At 41.4% G+C, this 23,644-nt stretch overlaps 1 protein-coding gene across 1 annotated transcript in view; it reads left to right on the plus strand.

The window, feature by feature from the left end:
* The window catches only part of ALG5 (ALG5 dolichyl-phosphate beta-glucosyltransferase), a 33,539-nt gene extending 30,285 nt beyond the window's left edge, over positions 1–3,254 (plus strand). Inside the window, exons 9-10 of the mRNA XM_082675530.1 lie at positions 856–941; positions 3,048–3,254. Of these exons, the coding sequence (XP_082531656.1) occupies positions 856–941; positions 3,048–3,163 (202 nt within the window). The 3' untranslated portion in view covers positions 3,164–3,254. The remainder of the gene's footprint in view (positions 1–855; positions 942–3,047) is intronic.
* Positions 3,255–23,644: the final 20,390 nt, after the last annotated feature.

Here is a 23,644-nt window from a genome sequence, read left to right on the forward strand (position 1 = left end):
AAGGAAGCAACTGGTTGAGAGAATTTTGTAAAAATCCAGGAAAACTTCTACGTCAGGATTCAAAAATGTTAAGGAAAGCAGATTCGACCAAAACCAAAGGGCTGATTGAAGAGGAGCTTTTTAAGAAAGAGTCTTTCCTAGGTAGAAGGAAGGCTGAGCTGGGAATTCAAGCTAGAGATGATTTTAAGTGTATGTTAAAATGAGACAACGTATCTAATTCCTATGTATATATGTAGTTATACCCACGAGGCCTTTCAGGCCAGCCTAAACTGGCTTTTCAGTTCCACCAGCTACCAGTACTGTATTGGCCAGGATGGCATTGGGGAGGGGAAGAGGGAAGGCAGGCCACAGGGACCCCGTACTTAGAAAAGGAACCTTGATTCTTTGGCGGTAGAAGAATGGAATCAAGCAGCTCTGAAGTGACTGAGAACATTCTCTCCTAGGGCTTCTCAAGGTTCTGTTTTACCAGCTCTCTGAATCTGTTGAAAATGCCATCAGTTCTGTCTCTTGAGCTAGTTAAGGTTGGGATTTGAAAACCATCAATCTTGAACATTTCCAGGATTAAATTTTCTCTTGGAGCCCAGGAGGCCGTTTTTACCTCTGAGAGTTTCTGAGTTGTGACAGAGATGCCATATTTCTCATTTATATGTTATGCAGTGACACGCGATGTTATATTATTTGCCTTGAAGCTCCTGAACTACTTTGCTTTTATTTGACCTTATGTTTATCTGGCCTTCACTTTTACAATATAAGCCTTTATATCTGCTGTGTAAGCTGCTTTAAAATATGCCAAGGTAGAGATTTAATTACACTCTGTCTTTTTAAAAATAAATAGCAATGTATTTTCTATTTCAGGGCATTTGATGTAGAACTGCTTTACATAGCACAATTCTTTAAGATCCCAATAGCAGAAATTGCTGTCAACTGGACTGAAATTGAAGGTGAGTATATTGTTTACATTACAGCTGATCTTAAGTGGGGGAAGACGTCAGACCATACAGTTGTCCAGTGAAGTCAGCTGGCTTTACTGTCACCCCAGCTCAGCTGTCCTAACTCAGAGGCAGTTTCATAGACAGTAAGTACTGCCTACTAATCCTTGCCACCCTCCTCCAGCTGGCTTACTGCCTTCTGTAAGCCCATAATTCATTCTGTAAATGCCTTCTTCTCCTAAGAAGAAGAAGTCTCTTCTTAGGGTCTTCATTAGGCCTACTGGCTTGCCTAAGCAATTCAATAAAAACTTGTACAGTAGACAGGATCATGGTGATTTCAGGCTAGAAGCAAGGTGAATAGTCTTCAGATAAACTTTATTGTTTGTAATACCAATTTTTTTTAGTATTATTTCATTACTCAGTGAGTTTTGAGTACCTACAAACCACTGTGCAAAGCTAAATGAGGAATTAGTTGTTTTTACTCCAAATGTCCATAATCCATCCACAGCCGTTTTTTAACTGGCATCTGTACATATATCCAAAAATGTAAAGATTTCTAAGATTTAAAATGTGAAATCTATCATACTTCTGAATAATTTCTATTCAGAAAAGCTTAGACAGCGCTCACTGTTTAGAATTTAAAATATATTCTATTGTTCTCCTTTGCTTACCTTAGAGTGATCCTAAATTAATTCACAGTGTAGGAGCAGTTAACTGGAGACTTTTTCAAAGTCACCTCTCCCCCAGGTAAGCATGGCCTCCTCTTGAAAAGTCACTGTTGAAGTAAGCAACTTCACATGTTTAGGGACAGAAAAAGGGTAGGAACCCGTCTGGAAATCATACAAGCTCTGTAGACCTCTTGGAGTCTTGCTGAAGCATATTGAGTTTACAGCAGTGTGACTAATCTCCATAGTAGCAGCCTAGACCAAAGGGGATGGAAGCAGGTGAAAGGGTGCCTCAGACTCGTTAGGATCAGCGTGGTGGATGTGTCTGTTGACCTGTGCCCAGCACAGACGCTATGGGAAGCTGAAGTGGGGAAAAGTAAAAATATGTTTCATTTTATATCAGTTGCTCACTTGCATTTCTCAGAGAGTTGAGTGTTAAATCTCGATAACCAGCACTTAGCAGTTTTTCTGTTAATCATCCCCAAACCCTCAGCCATATACGATTGGTGCCTCCCCACTAGAGCAGGGCCGTCTGAAATTCTCACGGTTTAGATCCTCCCAAGTTTTATTTCACTTCCAGGTGTTTTGTTTTTGTTGTTTTTAGAGAAACCACTCACTTTGGCTTTGAAGATATTTAAATCTCTTATCCATGATTTAAATTAATTACAGTGGATGTGTTAACTTCATTGTGGTAATCATTTCACAGTGTATACAGCTATCAAATCATCATGTTGTACACTTTAAATACATTTCAGTTTTATTTTCCAATTACACCTCAGTAAAGCTTGTGGTGGTGGGGAGAGGTGGGAAGAAAGGAACAGAGAAAGAAGCTAGAGCATTTGGGCTTCAATCTGGAAATTGTCAGTGATCGTCCTGTGGTCTTTACCACTTCACTCTACCATCCAGCATGCCAGTTACCTGAGATTGGAGGGCAGGGCAGGTCTGCTTCTGACTTACCAAAAAAACAATTCCAAGGGGTAAAATCAAGGAATATAAGCTTTTAAGACATGCTCAAGGAGGCAGATCTCATGCAGTCAACTGCACTTGGCATGTTGTCATTTGACAACCACTGGACAAGAAGATGGCCTATAGCTAAGGTGTATTTATTTTATCTGATTGAGAGCCTTTGGTAGAATTAGAATAAATGTTGGGTTTTTGTCTTGGCTTTCTTATCTCAGATTATTAATCTGTACTTGTATTATGTATAGAGGAGTATCTGATTCTCTGTAGTACATGAGATTGAAAAGCAGTGTGTAAAACATGAAGATTTGCCCCCGAAAATCATTTTTAAATGTACACAGGAATTGTTTAACAGACATACATATATAATATAAATAATGTAAGTTAAATTAAGGTGACTAGAAGCTCACAAAGGTCGTGACTTCTAAAATACAATTTTAAACTGTTATGTTTCCTGAAAATATATTTATTTTTAATTATTTTTAAATTGCAGGTTCTAAATTAGTTCCATTTTGGAGCTGGCTACAGATGGGCAAGGACCTACTTCTTATACGACTTCGATATTTGACTGGTGCCTGGAGGCTTGAACAAACCAGGAAAGTGAATTAGGTGATTTGCCATCTTTGGTTGTATTCTTATCCATCAGTATCACATTATTTCACTTGAAATTAAAATTTTAAATAAAGCTGGAATAAAACTGTTCCATTGTATGCCTTTTGATAATTTTAAAGAATTTACTCCAGCAGTACAAATCTTTATACCTCTTTTGGACACAAAAATTTTTAAGGTGTTTGTAACAAAAGTCAGATTTTCTTTTGCTTTAGCAATTTTATTCGTTTAGATTAATTATCATTATGATTCTGAGAAATACAATTTTTAAACAGAAGACAGAAGCGATTATTCTTACTCTAAAGTGCCTTATTCTCATGAACTTAAATATAAACCACAATCATATAGGTGTTCAGGGATTTAAAAATAAATGTTTAAATATATATAAATTTATCAATATTAAACCCATAAAACTTTTTCATTCTGTAAAAGTCTAGGAAATTATGTTAAAGAAAGAATATAGGCTTGCTCACAAAGGTATCCACTTTCTCATACAGTCTTATTTATCTCCTTCCAAATTTTTCTTACTTCCTGGCAACCCTAACCTCTTGAGTTCATGTTAATAAAAATTGGAAATTCTTTATTAAAAAGAGAAAGTTTTGCGATATTAATAAATGTATTTAATAACATCAGAAGCCTGTGTTTTTGAGAAACTAAAGACTAAAAAATAGCAATTATAAAACAATGAACTCCTAAAAATAAGAATTAGATTGTTTCTGATGTTTTAGAGAAAATAATAATACCTAACATTTACTGAGCGTTGACTGTCTGCCCACCACCGTTCTAAGCACTTAGTATATAATGACTCACCTAACTTTTACAATAGGAGAGGGAACTCAAGGCATAAAGCAGTCACTTGCCCAAGGTCACAGAGGTAGGAAACAGTAGAGTTGTGACCCTAGCCCACATAGTCCGGATCCAGGGCTTACACTCTTGAATGAGTATGCTACTTCAGTTTCTGACAGTATGATAACTGGGGACATGTAAGTAGAAAGTTTCAGAAGCACGTGAAATACAACATTTTAAAGACAAGACTTACATGGAAAAGTAAATAAGCTAAAGATGACTCCTCTCCAGTAGTTTAAACAACAGTGACGCTGTCACATCTGCACTAAACAAGCGCCTTGAAAACAGAAACCATTTCTTACTCAAATTAGTATTCCCAGTACAGTGCTTAGCGTAAACACTCAATATCGATCAAGTAAATAAACAAACTTCATTCACTACCAGGTTTTGAGAGCCTTTAAGTCACTTAAATGAACAGAACAAAACAAGGCTTATGCAAGTAGAAATGAGAGAAAACAAATAGTAAAATGACAGTGAGCATTAACAAGAATTTAAAGTTACAAGCCTTGAGCCAAAAATAAGATCCTTAATGAAACTATAATAAGACAATAAAATAATTTATTGTTCTCTGTAAGCTAGTGATAAAAATGTATGTTTGAAGCATGAGAGGAATTTTCAGAAAAAGGGTCAATAGTTTTTTATGTAGTTCACTCATGAGCCCTATTAAGAAAGGTTTCTGATATCCTTGATGCCAGTTTATCTTCCTAGGCACAGGTTCACCTAAGCTAACAGCGTAGTACAGACTCGGGGGCACTCTGTAAGAGAAAACATAGTTTAACTTGTTGACATTATAGAGCCTGCTAACAAAAAGAGGCAAGCAGCCACAGCAAAAGCAAAAGTATCAGCTACTATCATTTTACCATGTGCAAGGAACTGTGATAAGAATTTCATGTGCATTACTTAGCTTAATCCGATCAAACAACTCTATCATACGGGTATGATTACACACATTTCAGAAACGAAGAAATAGTGTTAGACAAGCGATTTGCCCAAGATCACACAAGTAGCCAGTGTCATGCTTCTACTGAAATAAAAGCAGGAAATAGGATCATGGGCCATGATTAAAACTGAGGGTACAAAATCTCATCACAATCAGACAACATGACCATTTACAGTACTTTCTACCTTCTGACTTGTTCTTATAGAATATGTACACGTGGAGTTTATTTGACTCAAGATTATGTCTGGATGATGACATGTTTCTTGACATCTGTAATTCTATGTCTCTATGTAGTTGTGTATTTCCACGATTCACAGTTGATTCTCCAGTTCTGTTTTCCACTTTTTTTTATTGTTATAATTTCCTCAAGAGCAGAAACCTTGCCTTTTATTTGTGTCTCCATAGCCTCCTAAATTGTGATTGTTCAATAAAGGTTTCCCAAATGGTTAGATAATGCCAGCATTATAATTCATCTGTCCAAGAAAAAAATTACATGAATGAGGTTATCCATTTTATCGACAGCTAACTCTCCTGAAGCAGTCTTATGAGTTGCTTTGTTTTTGTGCAAACTCAAAGGCACCAAATCTACAAACTAATGATTTTATTATGTCCATCCAATATAGGACTCATTTGGAATTCACTGATTTTGAAGTAAAACTCATTAGTATTTTGATGGTCACAAAAAGCAATACCTTCCCAGATTTGATCCTCTAGACAACTACTGCCCTTCTACAACCAAACACTACAGGAAAGAATGGTGACCTCACACCTGCTGACAAGAGCCCAGGCTGAGTGGGGAGCCAAGATGCACACCCTCACAAGGCTGGAATCAGGTACCTGGACATCCTCACCGGGACGATGTCAGAGACACCCAGCAGGGAGCAGGACTTCCCTCCCCCAAAGCCAATCCTGAGTCCGCACCAGGGGAAGCTGGCCTTGCACTCCCCTCTGCAGTAACAGCAGCTCCATCCCCTCCCAGGGATGGAGCCAGAGGAGGCACTTCTTCTGGTGGCCTCGAAGTGATGAGGCCACCCCGCTGCGGTGACAATGAAGACCATGTAGTGAGCCAGAACTCCTACCCCTGCCCAAATATAATAAATAAATAGTCCCCCTTCATTTGGGTGTCAATGGGGGCCAAGGGGAGAACCTGTACTTACACCTCCCCTGGCAATATAACAAGACGGTGCTCCCCCTTCTCAACCAGAGGAGTGTCAGCTAAAACAAGAGTTGTGAGTAAGATCCAGAGTCTCAGAAGATAATAAAAAAAATGTCCAGGTTTCACAAGAAAATCACTCGTTAAAGCAAGAACCAGAAAAACCTCAACTTGAATGAAAAAAGACAATCGAGATGCCAACACTGAGATCCCAGAGATGTTAGGATTATCTGACAAGGATTTTAAAGCAGCCATGACAAAAATGCTTCCATGGAATTACAAACATGCTTGAAATTAATGAAAAAAGTAGAAAGCCTCAGCAAAGAAACAGAAAGTCTCAGCAAAGGACAATATCAAGAAGAACCAAACGGAAATTGTATTTATTTATTATTATCTTTAATTTTTTTATTTTGGCCACGCCATGAAGCATGTAGGATCTTAGTTCCCCGACCAGGGATAGAGCCTGTGCCCCCCAGCAGTGGAAGCATGGAGTCTTAACCATTGGACTACCAGGGAAGTCCCCCAAATGGAAATTTTAGAACTGAAAAATACAATCACTAAATAAAAAGCTTGGTGGATAAGCTCAACAGCAGAATGGGGGTGGCAAAGGAAAGAATCAGTAAACTCAAAGCACAATAGAAATTAATCTGATCAAGAGAGAAAAAAACAGAAGGAAAAAAAAAAAGGCTCAGTGAAACTATAAAAAGATCTAACAGTATCATCAGAGTCCCTGGAAGGGTGGAAAACATCCTTGAAGAAATACTGGCTGAAAACTCCTCAAACTTGGCAAGAGGCATAAATCTACAGAATCAGATTCCGTATAGGATAAACCCAAAGAAACCCATACCAAGACACGTCACAATTAAACTTCTGAGAACTAAAGACAGAAAAAATCTTGAAAGCCACAAAAAAAAACCCTGACACCTTACCTATAGTGGGGAAACAATCAGAATGACTGAATTTACCGTCAGAAACTATGCCAGTCAGAAGGATGTGGCACAATATTTTTTAAATACTAAAAGTAAGAAACTGTCAACACAGAATCTCATACTCAGCAAAAAACAAATCTTCAAGTATGAAGGGGAAATAAAGACAACCTCAGATGAAGGAAAGTTTAGAGAACTGGACACCCACAGACCTACCCTAAAACGATGGCTAAACAAAATTCTCTAAACAGAAAGAAAACATCAAAAGGAAACTTGGAACGTTAGGAAGGAAGAAAATACATGGTAAGCAGAATATTGACAAATACAAAAGACTTTATCTTCAAGAGTTTTATATTATGTTTGATGGTGGAAGCAAATACTAAAGCAGTCTGATGTGGTTCTAAATATATGTAGTGGAATATATAAGACAATTTATCACAAATGAGGGAGGGAAAAGGGGCAAAAACAGAGGTAACAGGCCTTGCATCCCCTAGGCAATCTTCTGACATCGCAGTTGGGGAGCTGTGACCCACAGTTGGAGAATCAATAAGCTAAGTATGCAACTAGTGCCCAATCTGTCTTTTTTAAGATAAAAGAAGTATTAGCAGAATCTGCCAAAAGCAAGCCCTATTCAGAAGGTGACAGATTCTCATACTAAAGTAGGTGGGGTAAGAGTTTGACCCATTAATGTTTCCAACTATGATTACTTTTCTCTTTCCACAGGCCAATTATTTAAAGAGAAATAAATTGAGATTTTAAAATTTTAAATCGTCAGTTTAGTCAAGTCTCATAGTTTTTTGAATTTCTCGAATACCTGTACACTCACCATTTCTGATGATTAATCAGTGCATGACAGCTGAGTTTTAGCTGCAATTTTATCACACTTTTCAAAAATAATCATTTCAGAAAAAAACACTTCCAACAAGAATAGAACCTTATTTATATTTTTCTTTTTTCTTAAATTTTTTTAACATCTTTATTGGAGTATAATTGCGTTACGGTGGTGTGTTAGTTTCTGCTTTACAACAAAGTGAATCAGCTATACGTATACATATACCCCCATATCCCCTCCCTCTTGCGTCTCCCTCCCACCCTCCCTATCCCACCCCTCTAGGTGGTCACAAAGCACCAAGCTGATCTCCCTGTGCTATGCAGCTGCTTCCCACTAGCTATTTTACATTTGGTAATGTATATATATATCCATGCCACTCTCTCACTTCGTCCCAGCTTACCCTTCCCCCTCGCCGTGTCCTCAAATCCATTCTCTACGTCTGCATCTTTATTCCTGTCCTGCCCCTAGGTAGAACCTTATTTATATTTCTTATAGGAAATATATGTTAGAAATTTAAATTTCAGACTTCCCTGGTGGTCCAGTGGTTAAGACTCTGTGCTTCCACTGCAGGGGGCACGGGTTTAATCCCTGGTAGAAGATCCTGCATGCTGTGCGGCGCAGTCAAAAAATAAAATATATATGTATTTTGTGTGTGTGTGTGTGTGTGTGTGTGTGTGTGTGTGTGTGTGGTACACGGGCCTCTTACTGTTGTGGCCTCTCCCGTTGCGGAGCACAGGCTCCGGACGCACAGGCTCAGCGGCCATGGTTCACGGGCCCAGCCGCTCTGCGGCATGTGGGATCTTCCCAGACCGGGGCACGAACATGTGTCCCCTGTATCGACAGGCGGACTCTCAACCACTGTGCCACCAGAAAAGCCCTAAAAAATATTTTTAAAAAAAGAAGTTTAAATTTCATTAAAAATGTGGTTTCTTGGACATCATTCTTCCCTCTGAATAGGCAACTGATGTGGAAGGATACTGTTTGGGTGAGTCAGGAGACTTTTTTCCAGTGATGAAAGCTGCGTGCATCTCAGTTTTCTTATCTATAAAACAGTAATACAGAGATAACACATTAGCTGCTGAATGAAAGGAAATATACAAGCCTAAGCTTTAAAAACAAGAATTTTGTGAAAATGTAAGATAACACATATGCTCATATCAGGGAGAATATTTTATATTTGGTAAATGCAGAATATTATCTTTTATTGGTTTACAACCTACCTTATTCTAAAGGTAACTATTCTAAAAGACTACTTCTCCACCCAAACTTCTCTCTTAAATAGGAGAGCAAAAAGTAATGGATTAAACCAACACACCATTGTGAAGCAATTATACTCCAATAAAGATGTTAAAAAAAAAAGTAATGGATTGGCTTTCTTCTATGCTTAACTCTTTTCAATAGAGGCCTTAAAGCAGATCTAAGGCTCACTAAACAATATGTGATATGATACAAGCACATCATGAAGACTCTTTATGAATCTTAAGATTCTGTATGAACATGAAACATTTTATTTGTACAGAAAATGCTTTTAGAGATGTTCTTTTATTCTCATTTAAAGTGTTCTGAATATTTCTTTAATTTCTCCTAGAATTCATTCTTTCAGAAGTCATCTATAAATTAAGGAGCAATGTGTGGATGAAAGAGTATAAAGTTTATTAAGCCCTTATAAAATAATGCCACAGAGAATGGCAAAAAGTCAACATATTGATCGCTAACAAATACCAGGGAGAAACTTGCATCTTCCTGCGAGGCAGCTAGTAGGCAGGGATCTTGGACTTCCAGCTTCTAGAACTGTGAGAAATAAATTTCTGTTGGTTAAGACACCCAGTCTATGGTATCTTGTTGCAGATACCTGAACTAAGACACCCATTCTTAGTAGTAAAGCTCAACCATAATTCTGTGATACCTTAGGATGTTGCCTTTTATCCCAGAATGTATTGCAAAGTTCCCATATCAAAATTAAACTTATCTTCATCTTAAAAACAAATTTCTGTATTCAAAAGGAATGGGAACCCATTCAGTCCTGTGGGGATCAATACCACAAAGTCAAGTACCCCCTACAACCCACAAAAATTATATTGAAATAAGTGGATAAAATTTAAATTAAAAAGTCATTATAACTGGGTTAGGGTTTGTGTTACATATACCATCAAATAATTAAATCCCACATGAAAATAAGAATAAACCTTAAACTTACACTTACTGTTAAGGTAAGTTTTGTGGACCATACGACTCTCCAGGTCCTTTAACGTGTCTACCGCTTCCCCAAAATGACTATGAATCACCCCGCTTCAAAACACACACACACACACACACACACACACACACGCACACACACTTACTTCTAGTTTTTCAAAAAGAAGAGCAGAGGCAGGCGTGGCTTTCTCCTGCACTGCTAAGCCCTTGGCACACCAAAAGCCTGGTACGAATCCAAGCCCAGGATCCGTTACTCTATTCTCTTCCTCTATTCCTAATACACCTCCATACATTTAACAAGTATTTGATGAGCACTTACTATATGCCAGGCACTTTTTAGGTGTTGGGAATAAACAAGAACAAAATCAGACACACTCCCCATTCTTTTAGATATTACAGATAATTAAAGGAGACAGACGGTAATCAAGTAATTAAATATACGTCAATTTGGAACAATGGTGTTGGTTATGAATGAGAAATACATGGTCCTACAAGATAATAAACCAGGGGGTCTAACCATATCAAAGATGCCCAAGAAGGCTTCTCTAAGATGTGACACTTGAGCTGAGATTTGTAAGTAGGTGTTAATGAGACAAGGAGGGGAAGGAAAAGCCCAATACAATGGAGCCCAAGGGAAATGTGAATTGGGAGTTAACAATGGTTGAATAACTCCTGCCATTTAATTAAGTAGAATGTTTTCTTCTCTTTTCCTTTTATGTGTTGCATTCATTCATTTATATTTATTTATTTATTTTTGACTGTGTTGGGTCTTTGTTGCTGCGCACAGGCTTTCTCTAGTCATGGTGAAGGGGGCCACTCTTCATTGTGGTGTGCGGGCTTCTCACTGCGGTGGCTTCTCTTGTCGTGGAGCACAGGATCTAGGCACGTGGGCTCAGTAGTCATGGCTCGCGGGCTCTAGAGTGCAGGCTCCGTAGTTTTGGCACTCAGGCTTCGTTGCTCCACAGCATGTGGGATCTTCCCAGACCAGGGCTCGAACCCGTGTCCCCTGCCTTCGCAGGCAGATTCTTAACCACTGCGCCACCAGGGAAGTCAATATTCATTCATTTATTCATTTAATTTGTTAAAAAACTTTGTGGGTTTCTTAAAAGTGGTAGAGGCATCAAAGAATGAGGATCAAACATGACAGCAGAAGTATAGGCAACAAATGTAAAAACAGACAAATGGGATTACATCAAACTTTAAAACTTCTGGGCATCAAAGGAAACAATCAACAGAGTATAAAGGCAACATACAGAATGGGAGAAAATACTTGCAAATCACATATCTGATAAGGGATTAATATCCATAATATATAAGGAGCTCCTACAACTCAACAACAAAACCAAATAATCAGATTTTTTAAATGGGCAAAGGACTTGAATAAAAAATTCTCCAAAGAAGATACACAAATGGCCAACAAGCATACGAAAAGATGTTCAACATCACTAATAGTAAGAGCAATGCAAACCAAAACCACAATGAGATGTCAACTCACACCCATTAGGATGGACACTATCAAAAGAACAGAAAGTAACAAGGGTTGGTGAGGATGCAGAGAAATTGGAACCCTTGTGCACTTAACATTCTGGTGAGAATGTAAAATAATGCAGCCATACGGAAAACAATATTGAGGTTCTTTACAAACTTGAGAATAGTACTGCCATGTGATCTATCAGTCCCACTGTTGGGTAGATATCCAAAAGAATTCAAAGCAGGATCTCAAAAAGATAGTTGCACACTCATGTTCACTATAGCATTATTCACAAAAACCAAGAGGTAGAACCAAAGGTCCACTGACTGATGAATGGATTAAAAAAAAAAATGTGGCCTAAACATACAATGGCAAATTATGAAGCCTTAATAAAGAGGGAAATCCTGCCATATGCTACAACATAGACGAACCTAGAGGACGTTATGCTACGTGAAATAAGCCAGTCCCAGAAAGAGAAGCACAGTATGATACCATGCATATGAAGTTTCTAAAAGAGTCAAAATCCGGGGCTTCCCTGGTGGTGCAGTGGTTGAGAATCTGCCTGCTGATGCAGGGGACACGGGTTCAAGCCCTGGTCTGGGAAGATCCCACATGCTGCGGAGCAACTGGGCCGGTGAGCCACAACTACTGAGCCTGCGCGTCCGGAGCCTGTGCTCCGCAACAAGAGAGGCCGTGATAGTGAGAGGCCCGCACACCGTGATGAGGAGTGGCCCCCGCTTGCCACAACTAGAGAAAGCCCTCGCGCAGAAACGAAGACCCAACTCAGCCCAAAAATAAGTAAATAAATAAATTTAAAAGAGTCAAAATCCTAGAAACAGAAAGTAGAAAAGTGGTTGCCAAGAGCTGTGGAGAAGGAGGCGGGGGAATTACTTTTTAATGGATATGGAATTTCAGTTTTCTAAAGTGAAAAAGTTGTAGACATCTGCTGTATAACAATGTAAATATACTTAACACTTCTGAACTGGACACTCTAAAATGATTAAGATGATAAAAAAAAAACATCAGGGACTTCCCTGGTGGCGCAGTGGTTAAGAATCCGCCTGCCAATGCAGGGGACACAGGTTCCATCCCTGGTCCGGGAAGATTGCACATGCCGCGGAGCAACTACGCCCGTGCGCCACAACTACTGAAGCCCGCGCACCTTGAGCCTGTGCTCCGCAACGAGAGAAGCCCCCGCTCACTACAACTAGAGAAAGCCCGAGCGCAGCAACGAAGACCCAACGCAGCCAAAAATAAATACAATTAAAAAAAGAAAGTCAGTCTCACCTAGTCCCTAAATAGCATGCTACCAAGCACCAATTTGAATGAATTCCAATATTAACATAAATTCAATTAAAATAATAAAGCTGTATCTCAAAACTTTTTAAAAATGAGGATCAAGAAAACTCACTGAATTATTGAAATGTCATTGTTGACCTCTAAGAATGTTGGAACAGCACTGAAATCAAATAGTTTGACAATTCTCTAGAAAAACTGAGGTTTTCATACTCAAAACCTCATGGAATTCGGCACATTCTAGGCATTCTCGGCTGTCATTATGATCGTGCAAGTTGTGTCTGCATCCAAGTCTCTGGCCAAGGTGGCTGGATGAAATCCAGGCTGCACTCTGACTCAAAGCCAGCACCCACTGGGCTGCATCCACCGAGGTGGGCGGGTGCACCGTGTGGTTCTTTGGCTATCTGGCTGGTAGGCATTCATACTCATTTCTCGAGGTGTAGCTGAATTTCACCTCTGTGGAGACCTCCCTGACACCTTCCGTGTCCGTGGCCCTAAGCGACACATGAAGTTGTATGACAATCATCGGCATGTGGGTCTCTCTAGTGAGACTGAGTTTACTGAGGGCCTCTGTCCTGTGTCCATATGGTTAGTCCAGGCACCTGGTACTCAGGAAAGTGTTCAATGATGGTTATGGAGTTAAGATGGCTCTTGAAGGAAAATTCAAGGGGGAGGCAGGAAAAGTGGAGAGCTACAGATGAAATGTAGGAAGGAGACTGGAAGTGGGAGAGGTGTACAGGCAGCAACTCCAATGGCTCTGAGTGGAACCATTATAATGCTGGATCAAACATAAGGTACAGCAGATGTACAAAGCAGGATCTTTGCATCGATGGATTACTGTAGACTTTCTCACAACCTTGTCCTATGTTGGGCACATGACAAGTGAAAAGAACCAACCTTCTCATGGGTAAGGAGGCTGCCCTTCCTACCACCTCTTTATGGGCTGCAGGAGCCCATGTTCAGCCAAGTTCTAGTAATTCAGAAAATTCAGCTTCGTTTTGCCATGGTTTTCAGGTCTTAAACCAAAATTTTACTGGTGTTTCTACCAAATCACAACCCGTGACTGAGTCTCAGCTCTCACATAATTCCCATTATGTACTTTTTTGGTGGACGTTCTAACAAGCAATAAAACTGCAGCCCATCAAGAAATCAAGAGGGAAAACTAAAGCAAAGAGTCTGGATTTCCTATTCCAAGGATATTCAGCTTCTGAAAAATGGTGTGTCAGCTCTGAGCCTTCCTTCCCAGAGTGGGTATTTTCTCCTTGGAACTCATATCTTACTGTTCCTGGGTATAAAGGATTAACCTGCTATACTAGGTTTGAGGGATAAGTGATAGGCATTGTATAAGTGACAGGCTAACTTCTCGATGCCAAAATTTCATGGTATGTAAATGAGAAATGCACAGAAAAAGAAGACTACACACAAAGAATCTGCAAATCCAAGTCCTGCCAAGAGCCCAGAGAATTCGGTGAACTTAAAAAGACTGTGGCAGAAGCACAAGCCAGTACTGCAGAGGTTATCATTTCTTGCTCTGCGTTGTGTCCTCTGCATTGTCTAATGCACGTAAGCAAAGGAAACAGATAGTGGCTGGGCCATTTCTTTTCTTAATAACATTAAGAAAAAGAAAAAGTAAGCCACATATTATCAATTGTGTGACCTCATTAGTTTACCTGCAATAAAGTGCCCAGGAAGTGCAACCTGTAGTTCTTAGCAGTCCAAAGGTTTCCTGGAGTTTCACACCCAGAACAATCTCCAACTTAACACCTAGCCTGGAGCAGAGGAAAATGGGCCAGGTGTAGAAAGATGATTTAAATTCTACCACAAATGCTGTTTTACACAAGGTCACTGCTCAACTGACAACACTATGATAATGCAAACATGGCATCTGCTACAGGAAGAAACCTCAGTGCTTTGAGAAGGAGAAAAAGCAGTTAAATTCACGGCTTTGCATTTCAGGGGTATCAGGACCTTCTGGAGGACTCATTTTTCTACACACAAGAGCAAGCTGAATACTGTCCCGTGCGGCTTTCTTCTACTTTCATCTCTACAGTAAATGCCTTTTCTATGACGAGCTGCTGGCTGATGGGGAATCAGAGGCCATCAGTATGTTGGTGGCATTTCCTAAACAAATTCTGAGCTAGTTGGAGGAGTCCACAGTGACCTCCAAAGGCAGGCTCTCCAGGGGGGGAGCCAGGCCATGAGCAAGGAAGGCTGTCCATTAACGTTGTTCACGGCCCGTAAGGTTGTACCTTTATTAGATTAGACAAGAGTATATATTATATATGCTAGGCTGTTAAGCAAATAAATACGGGTAAGGAAATGACAGCCCACAAAATTATATGGCTTGTTTTAACCACCACTCACCACTCAGAGTAGCTTTTCTTCTGCTTATGCCAGGGCAAACCAACTACTCTGGCGCTGTCGGTGGGAGTAATGATCCCCTTTCCTCTGCAAAGCAAGTAAGAAACAAACAGCAAATAACAGCAACCCTCAGGGGCCAGAGACACGTCAGAAAGAGTCACTCGGGGGCGTGGGGGGGAGTCCAAACCGATTTGTTGGTCCCGTATCTCTAGTTCTGGTAACGGCCCTCCGGCCTTGGGCTCCAGGTGGAGGCAGGAAGTCTCAGCGTAGCGGGGAAGAGACGCTAGCTGTCCCGCGCTGGCGGGAGCCTCGCCGCCGAGGGAGCTTGATCGTGGACCGAGTGGAGTCCAGGGTCTCGCGGGAGGACGCAGACGCAGCCCGGGGCTGGGAGCCCCCTCGCGCGGGCCTCCACGAGGCGCCCCCGCTGCGGGTTTTCGCGCACGTGGCTGCGGGCCGCGCCGCACTCCCCCTCCTCGTGGGCTCCCGGAGCGGCCCGGGCGCTCGGCGGCGGCGGCGGCGGGCGGCTAGCGGCGAGAGGCGGGCGGCGGGCGGCGGGCGGCAGGCGGCGGGCGGGGGCGGGCCTGCGAGCAGGGCTTCTGGCGGCTTTCCAGGTCGGCGCACTAATACGGGCGATGAGGCTTCGCGGCTCCAGTCTGACTGACGCCGACTGGGGCCGCCGCTGCCGCCGCCGCTGCAGCCGCTGTCTCGGTCCCCGCCGCCGCCGCCGCCGCCGGGCCCTGCCGGCGCTGGACGCGTTCAGCCGGGCGGTGAGTGCGCGGCTTTCGGAGCGGGCGGCCGGGGCACCCACCGCGGGGGAGGGGACGCGGCCGGACCTGGGTGGGGGTGGGGGGTAGGGATGAGCGGCACCGCGGGGAACAGGTAAGAGCTGCCCTCCCCGGCGCGCGCTGGGCGTGTGCGTGTGTGGACGCGGGTGCGGCGAAGTTTTTCTTCCACAGGGAAGTCTTGGAGGCTCTTTGGTGTGTGGCTTGGCTCTTTGTACTCTCCATCCCTGTATTTCTTGGTGGGGCCTGTTTGGGGTGGGTCGGGGTGGGCGAGAGGCCGGAGGGGGCAGCTCCGGGGAGACGGCCGCGCGCCTTCCTCTCGGCTGCGGCCGCAGGAGCCGCCGGCACCTGGGACCTGTCAGAGGATGCTTGGCCCGCGGCGGGGGGCAGGGATGGGCGCTCGCCGTCAGCCCCCAGGCTGGGTACCGCGAGGGGCCGAGCACCGAGGACAGGCGCCGTGGAGACCCCGATTTGCCGCTGAGTAACTGTTTGCTGTAGCCGGAGGGGGAGGACAGTGGAGAAATCGGGGTGCGGGGTAGTATATGTGACTCCGCTGGCCTCCCAGGCCTTGTATCTCGTAGGGTTTTTTTTACTCTGCTTACCTTTGAGACACGCGAAGTGAGCAAAAAGAAAAAAAGAAAAGTTAGGAATGTTGTTCAAGTGTCTCTGCGCTAGCGCTTGGATTGTGTTGGGAGCTGGGGTGTTTGTCTTTTCCTTCGCCTGCTGTTCGGTGCCAACTCTCCGCGGAGGGGAGGGGGGCGAGGTGGGGAACAGATACAGGAGACTTACTGACGCCAGCATTGTGATCGGAAGGAGCAGCGAGCGTGGGGCGGCGGCGGGGGGACGGGACACATTTTTATGGATGGCTAATCGCTGACAAGTCTTCCCGTTACTATGCCTTCCTCCTCCCACTCTTGACAGTGGAAATTTGAAATGATAGTTTAGAAATACTCCGTTGACTTGTTTCTGGGCTGGAACTGGTACGCGTGAGAAATAACGTACAAATGATGTAAATCGACTTTGGGAATAAAATTGCACGTAAATCCTTTGCCCAGTAATTCACAGTCGGATACACACCCACAGGACACTGTGGATTGCTTTTAATGGATCCAATTTACAAGTACCGTTTCAGTGGCTTGCCAGATTTCTCGGATAATCTTTTGGAAGCGTTGTTGAACAGGAATAATAGAGAATAGCTGTAAAGTCATAAGGCATTTAATAATGCTACCTCCTTGGCCATAATTGAGCCAAGCATTTGGGCATCCTTCTGGGTGAGTGACATGTTAATCCTACAGGCATATCTTCTGCCTTGGGATTCCTGTCGGTGTCAGGGAATGCCATTGGATGTTTACATTTTAGAAATAGTGATCTATATTTAAAAAGGAAGTAAAAATAAAATCCAAACACATTCTCCTAACTCTAAATAGACAGTTCAATAAGTAAGTATCCCTATATTTGTAGGAAACCATGAGCAGGATTTTGGACCGCTCTCAAGTTTGTGGTTATCCAAGAAGGATACTGCAGATAAGAAAATGATGTAATCATTTATAAATAAGGAGCATTTAAAATATATTATGATAGAAGCTTCAAATAATATATCAGAAAAATCACTTTTAGTGGCAATGGTCGCCTTCATTGATGGCAAGACTGCTGTCTTTAGCAGACAGCCTTCAGCTTGTTAATCTATTCTGACACAACCAACTCCCGTTTTTATGCTTCACTGGCTATCTTTGCCAAAGCTGTTTTTTGCTTGAACTCTGTGGTTTCAAGCTATGTTTAAGAGAATGCCAACGTATTCTTGATCTGAGCAAACTCATTTTTATCACTACAGTGTTTGCTAAAAATCAAAGACATAAACAAATCTTAGGTTAAACCTCAAAGTACTTTGCCCTTCTCACATCTTTGTCATCAATCTTATAAAGTCAGCATGAGCTATTTGACTTTTCTCCTTTTAAAATCTTTTTCCTTTTCTTATATATCCCCAGTTAATGAGTAATCAGAAAATATTCACAGACGTCAACTACTATATCTCTGATTGCCCAAGACCATGGAATGAGAATTAGGAGGGGTTTTTGTTGTTAATGAAACATTGCTAAGGATTCTGGAAGTAATAAACAACTGGTAAATTTGTTTATCCTTTCTAATCATGTGGTCAGTTGGAGGAGAAAAAAAAATCTGTCAAGAAATTATTTCATAAAGATTAAAATATTCAATTTCAATTTTACAAATAGTTTAATTCTTTTTAATGAGAGTTCAATTTCCTTTGCCACATTTGGAGAGTTGGTGTTTAATAAGTGGTCACTATAGCACTTAGACAACTAACTAGTTTATATCTGACATTCCCTCTGCAATAAATAAAACAGCAATTTCATCATGTTTGGCTTTAATATGTTGGAAATAATACTTGTCCACAAAATATACTCTGATACAAGGCAAGCTAAAAGTTATGAAAATGAACAAGTTTGTTTTTTTAATTCGCAAAACATACTACCTTGAATTTTAAAGTTCTAATGAAGCTTAGTGCAGATTTTCTGCTCATCACTTCTAACATTTAATGAGGAATTCAGAAACAGGGAATAGTCCAGAATAAAACAGTAAATGTAGCAGTACATTGAAAGCATGAATCTCTTCAAATAGTTGTAATTCTAGGCTGTTGGGTTTATATTTCCTTGGTTACTGTTGCCAGTGAGTTGAAAAGTTATTCTAAAGGGGGAAAAAGAAAAAGCAAACAGTAAATTTGTAAGTAGTTATAACAGTATGAGCACCGTAGAATATTTTCTTTTCTGTTAACCTAGTAAATGTTCATGTCATGAGTAGGGGCATAACAAAAAATAAACAAATATCCCTTGGCCATAAACTAACATTTTCAAATAAATATTCCGATAAATGATGTCTCTTAAGAAACGTGAGCTAACTAAAGTTAAGATTTTAAGATGTTTGTTAGCGTTAGAAGCCATCAGACCTGTGGAAGTTGGATGTTCTTCTTGCCAGTGGACCTCGGCCTGACACTACCTACCCCAAACCATTCTGAACACCACCCACTACTCTCTTTTTGCATCAGCCTTGAGCTGACCCTAGACCACGTTTCCAGGCTTATCTTCCCACCCTTTCCATATTTTATGCTGCAATTAAAATAAAGAATTGTGATTTTCCCTGCATACCCTGGCTTTCCTCTCCTCTGCACGTTTCCTCATGCTAAGGCCTAGAATGCCTTCCCCTGCTTCCCGACCTCTCACCAAATCCACAGACCTATCAGCATCTTCCTCATCTTTAATGACCCTGTCCAGGTGTGTCCTCCTCTGATGCCCCTGGTCTCAGGTGTGTCCTCCTTTGAGCACCTGTGGCTCTTGACATTTTGCACTCTTGCCCATCTTGTCTACTATTGAATTACTCATATACTGATTTGTTTCTTCTCCTCAGACAATCCTTTCAAGATCTGTGAAGGAACGGACTGTGTTTTTATCTATCGTTTTCATTCCCTTCTTGCCCACCACAGTGCCCTGCCTAGTGCTCAGTCAATAAATATTAATTAATTGACACATCTTTCACTGAACCCATGGTCTCGTCTGGAATAAAATCTGCAAAGGAGTTTCCCCTAAACGATAGGTCTTAACGGTCCATCTTTCAAGAAGCCAGCGTTGAACTTGAGCTGAGGACGTGTTAAGAGGCTGAGGAGAATAAGCCCTCACCCCAGCCCAGCCGAGCCTCTTTCTCCTGAATATTGTGGCTGAGCATTACAGTCAGGAAAGCTTATATGATACTCTTATTGCATTAGCAATTTTCCATATCAGATTCACTAAATACACAATGGAAACCATTTAGCAAAAAAAAAAAAAAAAAAAGACCAGATTTTTAATGTGATATGGCTACCACAATGAAACTCTAATTCGATTCCACAGAAAATTGCTAACACGATATGCTGACCCCCTTTCCCCCAGCAATAGCCACAGAAAAATTGATACTGTTTTTAGTGTACATGTTTCAAACTGTGCTCACAAAAGAAAAAGCCGACTGCTGCTGAGATGAGCTTCTGCTCTGGTCAGATTGGATGTATAAAGAATCTTGTTATCAGTCTTGTCAGAGAGCTGAATCTCCCTTCTGTGCCTTGTTCATTACATTACCAAACCATACTAACTCCCATGGTAAGGTGCATCGTATTCTGTTCAGTGGTTCAGAGTGAATAGAGTTAATATAATGTAAAAAATATAATTTGTATATAAATATCATGCCTATATAACATAGTCCATTATACAGTTTTAGTTGGGAAATCTAATCAACTCAAACCAGTTTTTTAAGAACCAGAGAGACTATGACATAAAACTTAAATGCAAAACTTAAACTGAAAATGCATAAATAGAGACAAATTATAAATGTGTGTACAAAGCTGTAGCCCTTCAGAAGTCCTAAACACTGATGAAATGTTGGTTCTCCCCTTTCCTTCCCTACACCGTATTTAATTCAAAGATGAAAATTTAACCCATGAAATCAGTGTAAAGGAGTCCTGCAAAGTTCTGATTTTTCCAAAAGGACAGTTTTGATTTTCTTTTTCGGGGGAAATACTAAATATCAAAGTCCCTCTCTTTCTCTCTCTCTCTGCGTCTCTCCTGATTATCTGATATCACTGGTGGGGATTATTTTTATATATGAATTTTCCCTTAGGGAAATTTAATATTTCATATCTGACCACTTCCTTTCCCCTTTTTCACATTTAACTTTGAGGGACTGTACGTAGGAAACGTGTATTCCTCAATCATGCAATGGGTTTAGGGCTGCGGTAGTGCAAAGCTGTCTTTGTTTACAAACACTGGGATTATCAGGGGTGGCCATCCAGTTTTCTAGCCACTGGACAGATAACCTGCAGAGTTCATATGTTCCCTGAGGGCCACCCAGATGTGTTGATGGCCTTGGGGATTCGTTCTGAAACAACTTAGGGTTTGGAAGTGGTGGAGGTGTGAACATTCTGTGAGGGAGCAGCAGTTTCACCTGGCCGATTCCGGGAGCACATCCCCAGATAGAGGGGGCCACGTGCCCTCACAAACCCTTCTTAACCCATGGGGTATCTTCTTCCATGTGGCCTAATATTTTTCTTTTTTAATCTGTTAAACTGCTTAGAAGCTGATCAAATGTAGATTTGCTTTAGTTAACGTGTGTGTGAGTCAGTTTGTTTTTACAAAATGCGGTTCATTGTGAAATAGGTAGTTGAGGCAATTTATCAAAAGCCTTTGAAGGATTTTGTCCCGAGCACTTAGGGGCTTTGGAAGCAGATGTGCAGATTTTTTTTTTAAGGAGAGTTTGATGGGTGGTAGAGTTCATCTAAAGTGCTGTGAGTTGCTTTCTGAGTACTTGTATGTAATTTAATTGACTTGGTGGTAACACATTTCAGAAAATAATTCAGAAAAAAATGACAGATTCCATCAGGGTTCTCCATCTCTTGGTAGAATATTTGATATCTCCTATTATTCGCACTTGATTATAAATCTGTTCGTTCATCTTGCTTTTCTTCTTTACTAAGAATCACACATGAGAGAATTGGAATTTGGTAGGAGGAGAAAGAAGAAAGAGTAGGTCATTTCAGAGTTGGTGCATTAGGACAGTTGTGAGGATTGGAGGTACCTGAGCTCGGGCAGAGGGTGCGGCAGAAAGCAGGTCGGCAGGTGCCGAAGGTGGACGTCACCTATTTGGGCTGGTTTTAGCAGTATTAGAGGCTACCTATACTAGGAGTGGAGAGGGTCTTGGTGGGCTGGCCAGGGAATTTATCAGCACTTGCAACATTGTTTGTGCGAGGAAATGAATTCCACTTTCCCTATGACCACACTGAAATGCACACTTGTTCATAAAGTGGGACCACCAGGGATTAATGACATGAGTGATTATTATTAATGATATGAGTGATTATTAGAAGCCAATGAATGTGAAAAATGAGAAAATGTTATAAACTAAAAAGATTTTAGGTCCCAAGTGCTTTTCTTTCACTTGTTGATGCCTTTATATCCTTCTTGCCTGATTTCCTAGGGGTAGTAGGATTTCATTTTTAGGAGCAGAAGTTGGATCAGATGTTTGTCAGAGACAAACCCTTGTGTACATAAATGCTTCCCTTAGGATTTATTAGTTATTATGTGTTTACACAAAGCAGTCGTTAGGAGTTGGATGTTTGCAAACAATGGCAAGTTGGTATCTGGGTGTTATTTCAAAGGGTGACACCTTCTTTGTGTCATCATTGATCTAAATTGATTGCAAATGTTCATTTTAAAAAGTTTAAAAAAATACTGTATTGATTATGTTTTGGGGTCATAAAATGTGATTTTGTGGATGTAGTAGTTGCTCTAGAAAGTGGGACTGATACACTTGGTCATTCATTCAACATTATTTACTCTGTGCCTTTTGTACCTACACTGCCTGTGAGGCCCCAAACCAGGCCGTCTGGACCATATAAAAAGGTAACCATGGGCTTCCCTGGTGGCGCAGTGGTTAAGAATCCGCCTGCCAATGCAGGGGACACAGGTTCGAGCCCTGGTCCAGGAAGATCCCACATGCCGTGGAGCAGCTAAGCCCATGTGCCACAGCTACTGAAGCCTGCACTCTAGAGCCCGCGAGCCACAACTACTGAGCCCACGTGCCACAACTACTGAAGCCCGCGCGCCAAGAGCCCATGCTCCGCAACAAGAGAAGCCACTGCAATGAGAAGCCCATGTAATGCAAAACGAAGAGTAGCTCCCGCTCGCCGTAACTAGAGAAAGCCCGGGCACAGCAACAAAGACTCAAAGCAGCCAAAAATAAATAAATAAATAAAATTTATTTAAATAAAAGGTAACCACATAAAGTAGCATAACAAAATAAAATCCCGGTATCCAAGATTTCTCAGCCTAATTAGAGAGAGAGAGAGAGGTCAGGAAAGCAGATACCAAATTGTTTATCCAATAGTTAAGTTTTTTTATACAAAAAATTGACCTATTTGTATTTCTCTAATTTTTCCTGGTTAGAATTCCATTTTAGCTGTGTGTGAATTTTGAGTCACTCTTGACAAGGTTAATTAGGACGGTATTATATGGGGTTCAGGACTCTAACTAGAGGTGAAATAGAAGGCATAATGGGAATAGAGATTCTGGTAGTAAGTCCCTGTGAGAATTTAAGGATGCTGAGGGCATCTCTGGACTTTTACCGCTCTGAATTTCCCAGTTACCCTCTACTGGCTGAGGGAGTTTGCATGGCCCCTCCTACAGGAAACCTTCCCCAGCCCTTTTTGTTTTTTTTTTTTTTTTTTTTTTTTTTTTGCTGTATGCGGGCCTCTCCCGTTGCGGAGCACAGGCTCCGGACGCGCAGGCTCAGCAGCCATGGCTCACGGGTCCAGCTGCTCTACATCATGTGGGATCTTCCCGGACCAGGGCACGAACCCACGTCCCCTCCATTGGCAGGCGGACTCTCAACTACTGCGCCACCAGGGAAGCCCCCCAGCCCTTTTAATAACAGTTACAATAATGCACCTGTCACCTGTCTGGTAATAATGTGTTTAGATTTCTGTTTCCTCCTGTAGACTGTAATATTTTACAGGAAAGGGACTGTATTTTATCTTGAAATACCCAGTGCCTAGCACCATGTCTGGTTCATCATTGCTACTTGATAAATTTAGTTCTTCCTTCAACCATGTCCTTTTCTCTTCCCCTAAGATAGGTTGGTGTTT

This window comes from Grampus griseus (genome assembly GCF_964374135.1).
Source record: "Grampus griseus genome assembly, chromosome: 18".
NCBI lineage: Eukaryota > Metazoa > Chordata > Mammalia > Artiodactyla > Delphinidae > Grampus > Grampus griseus.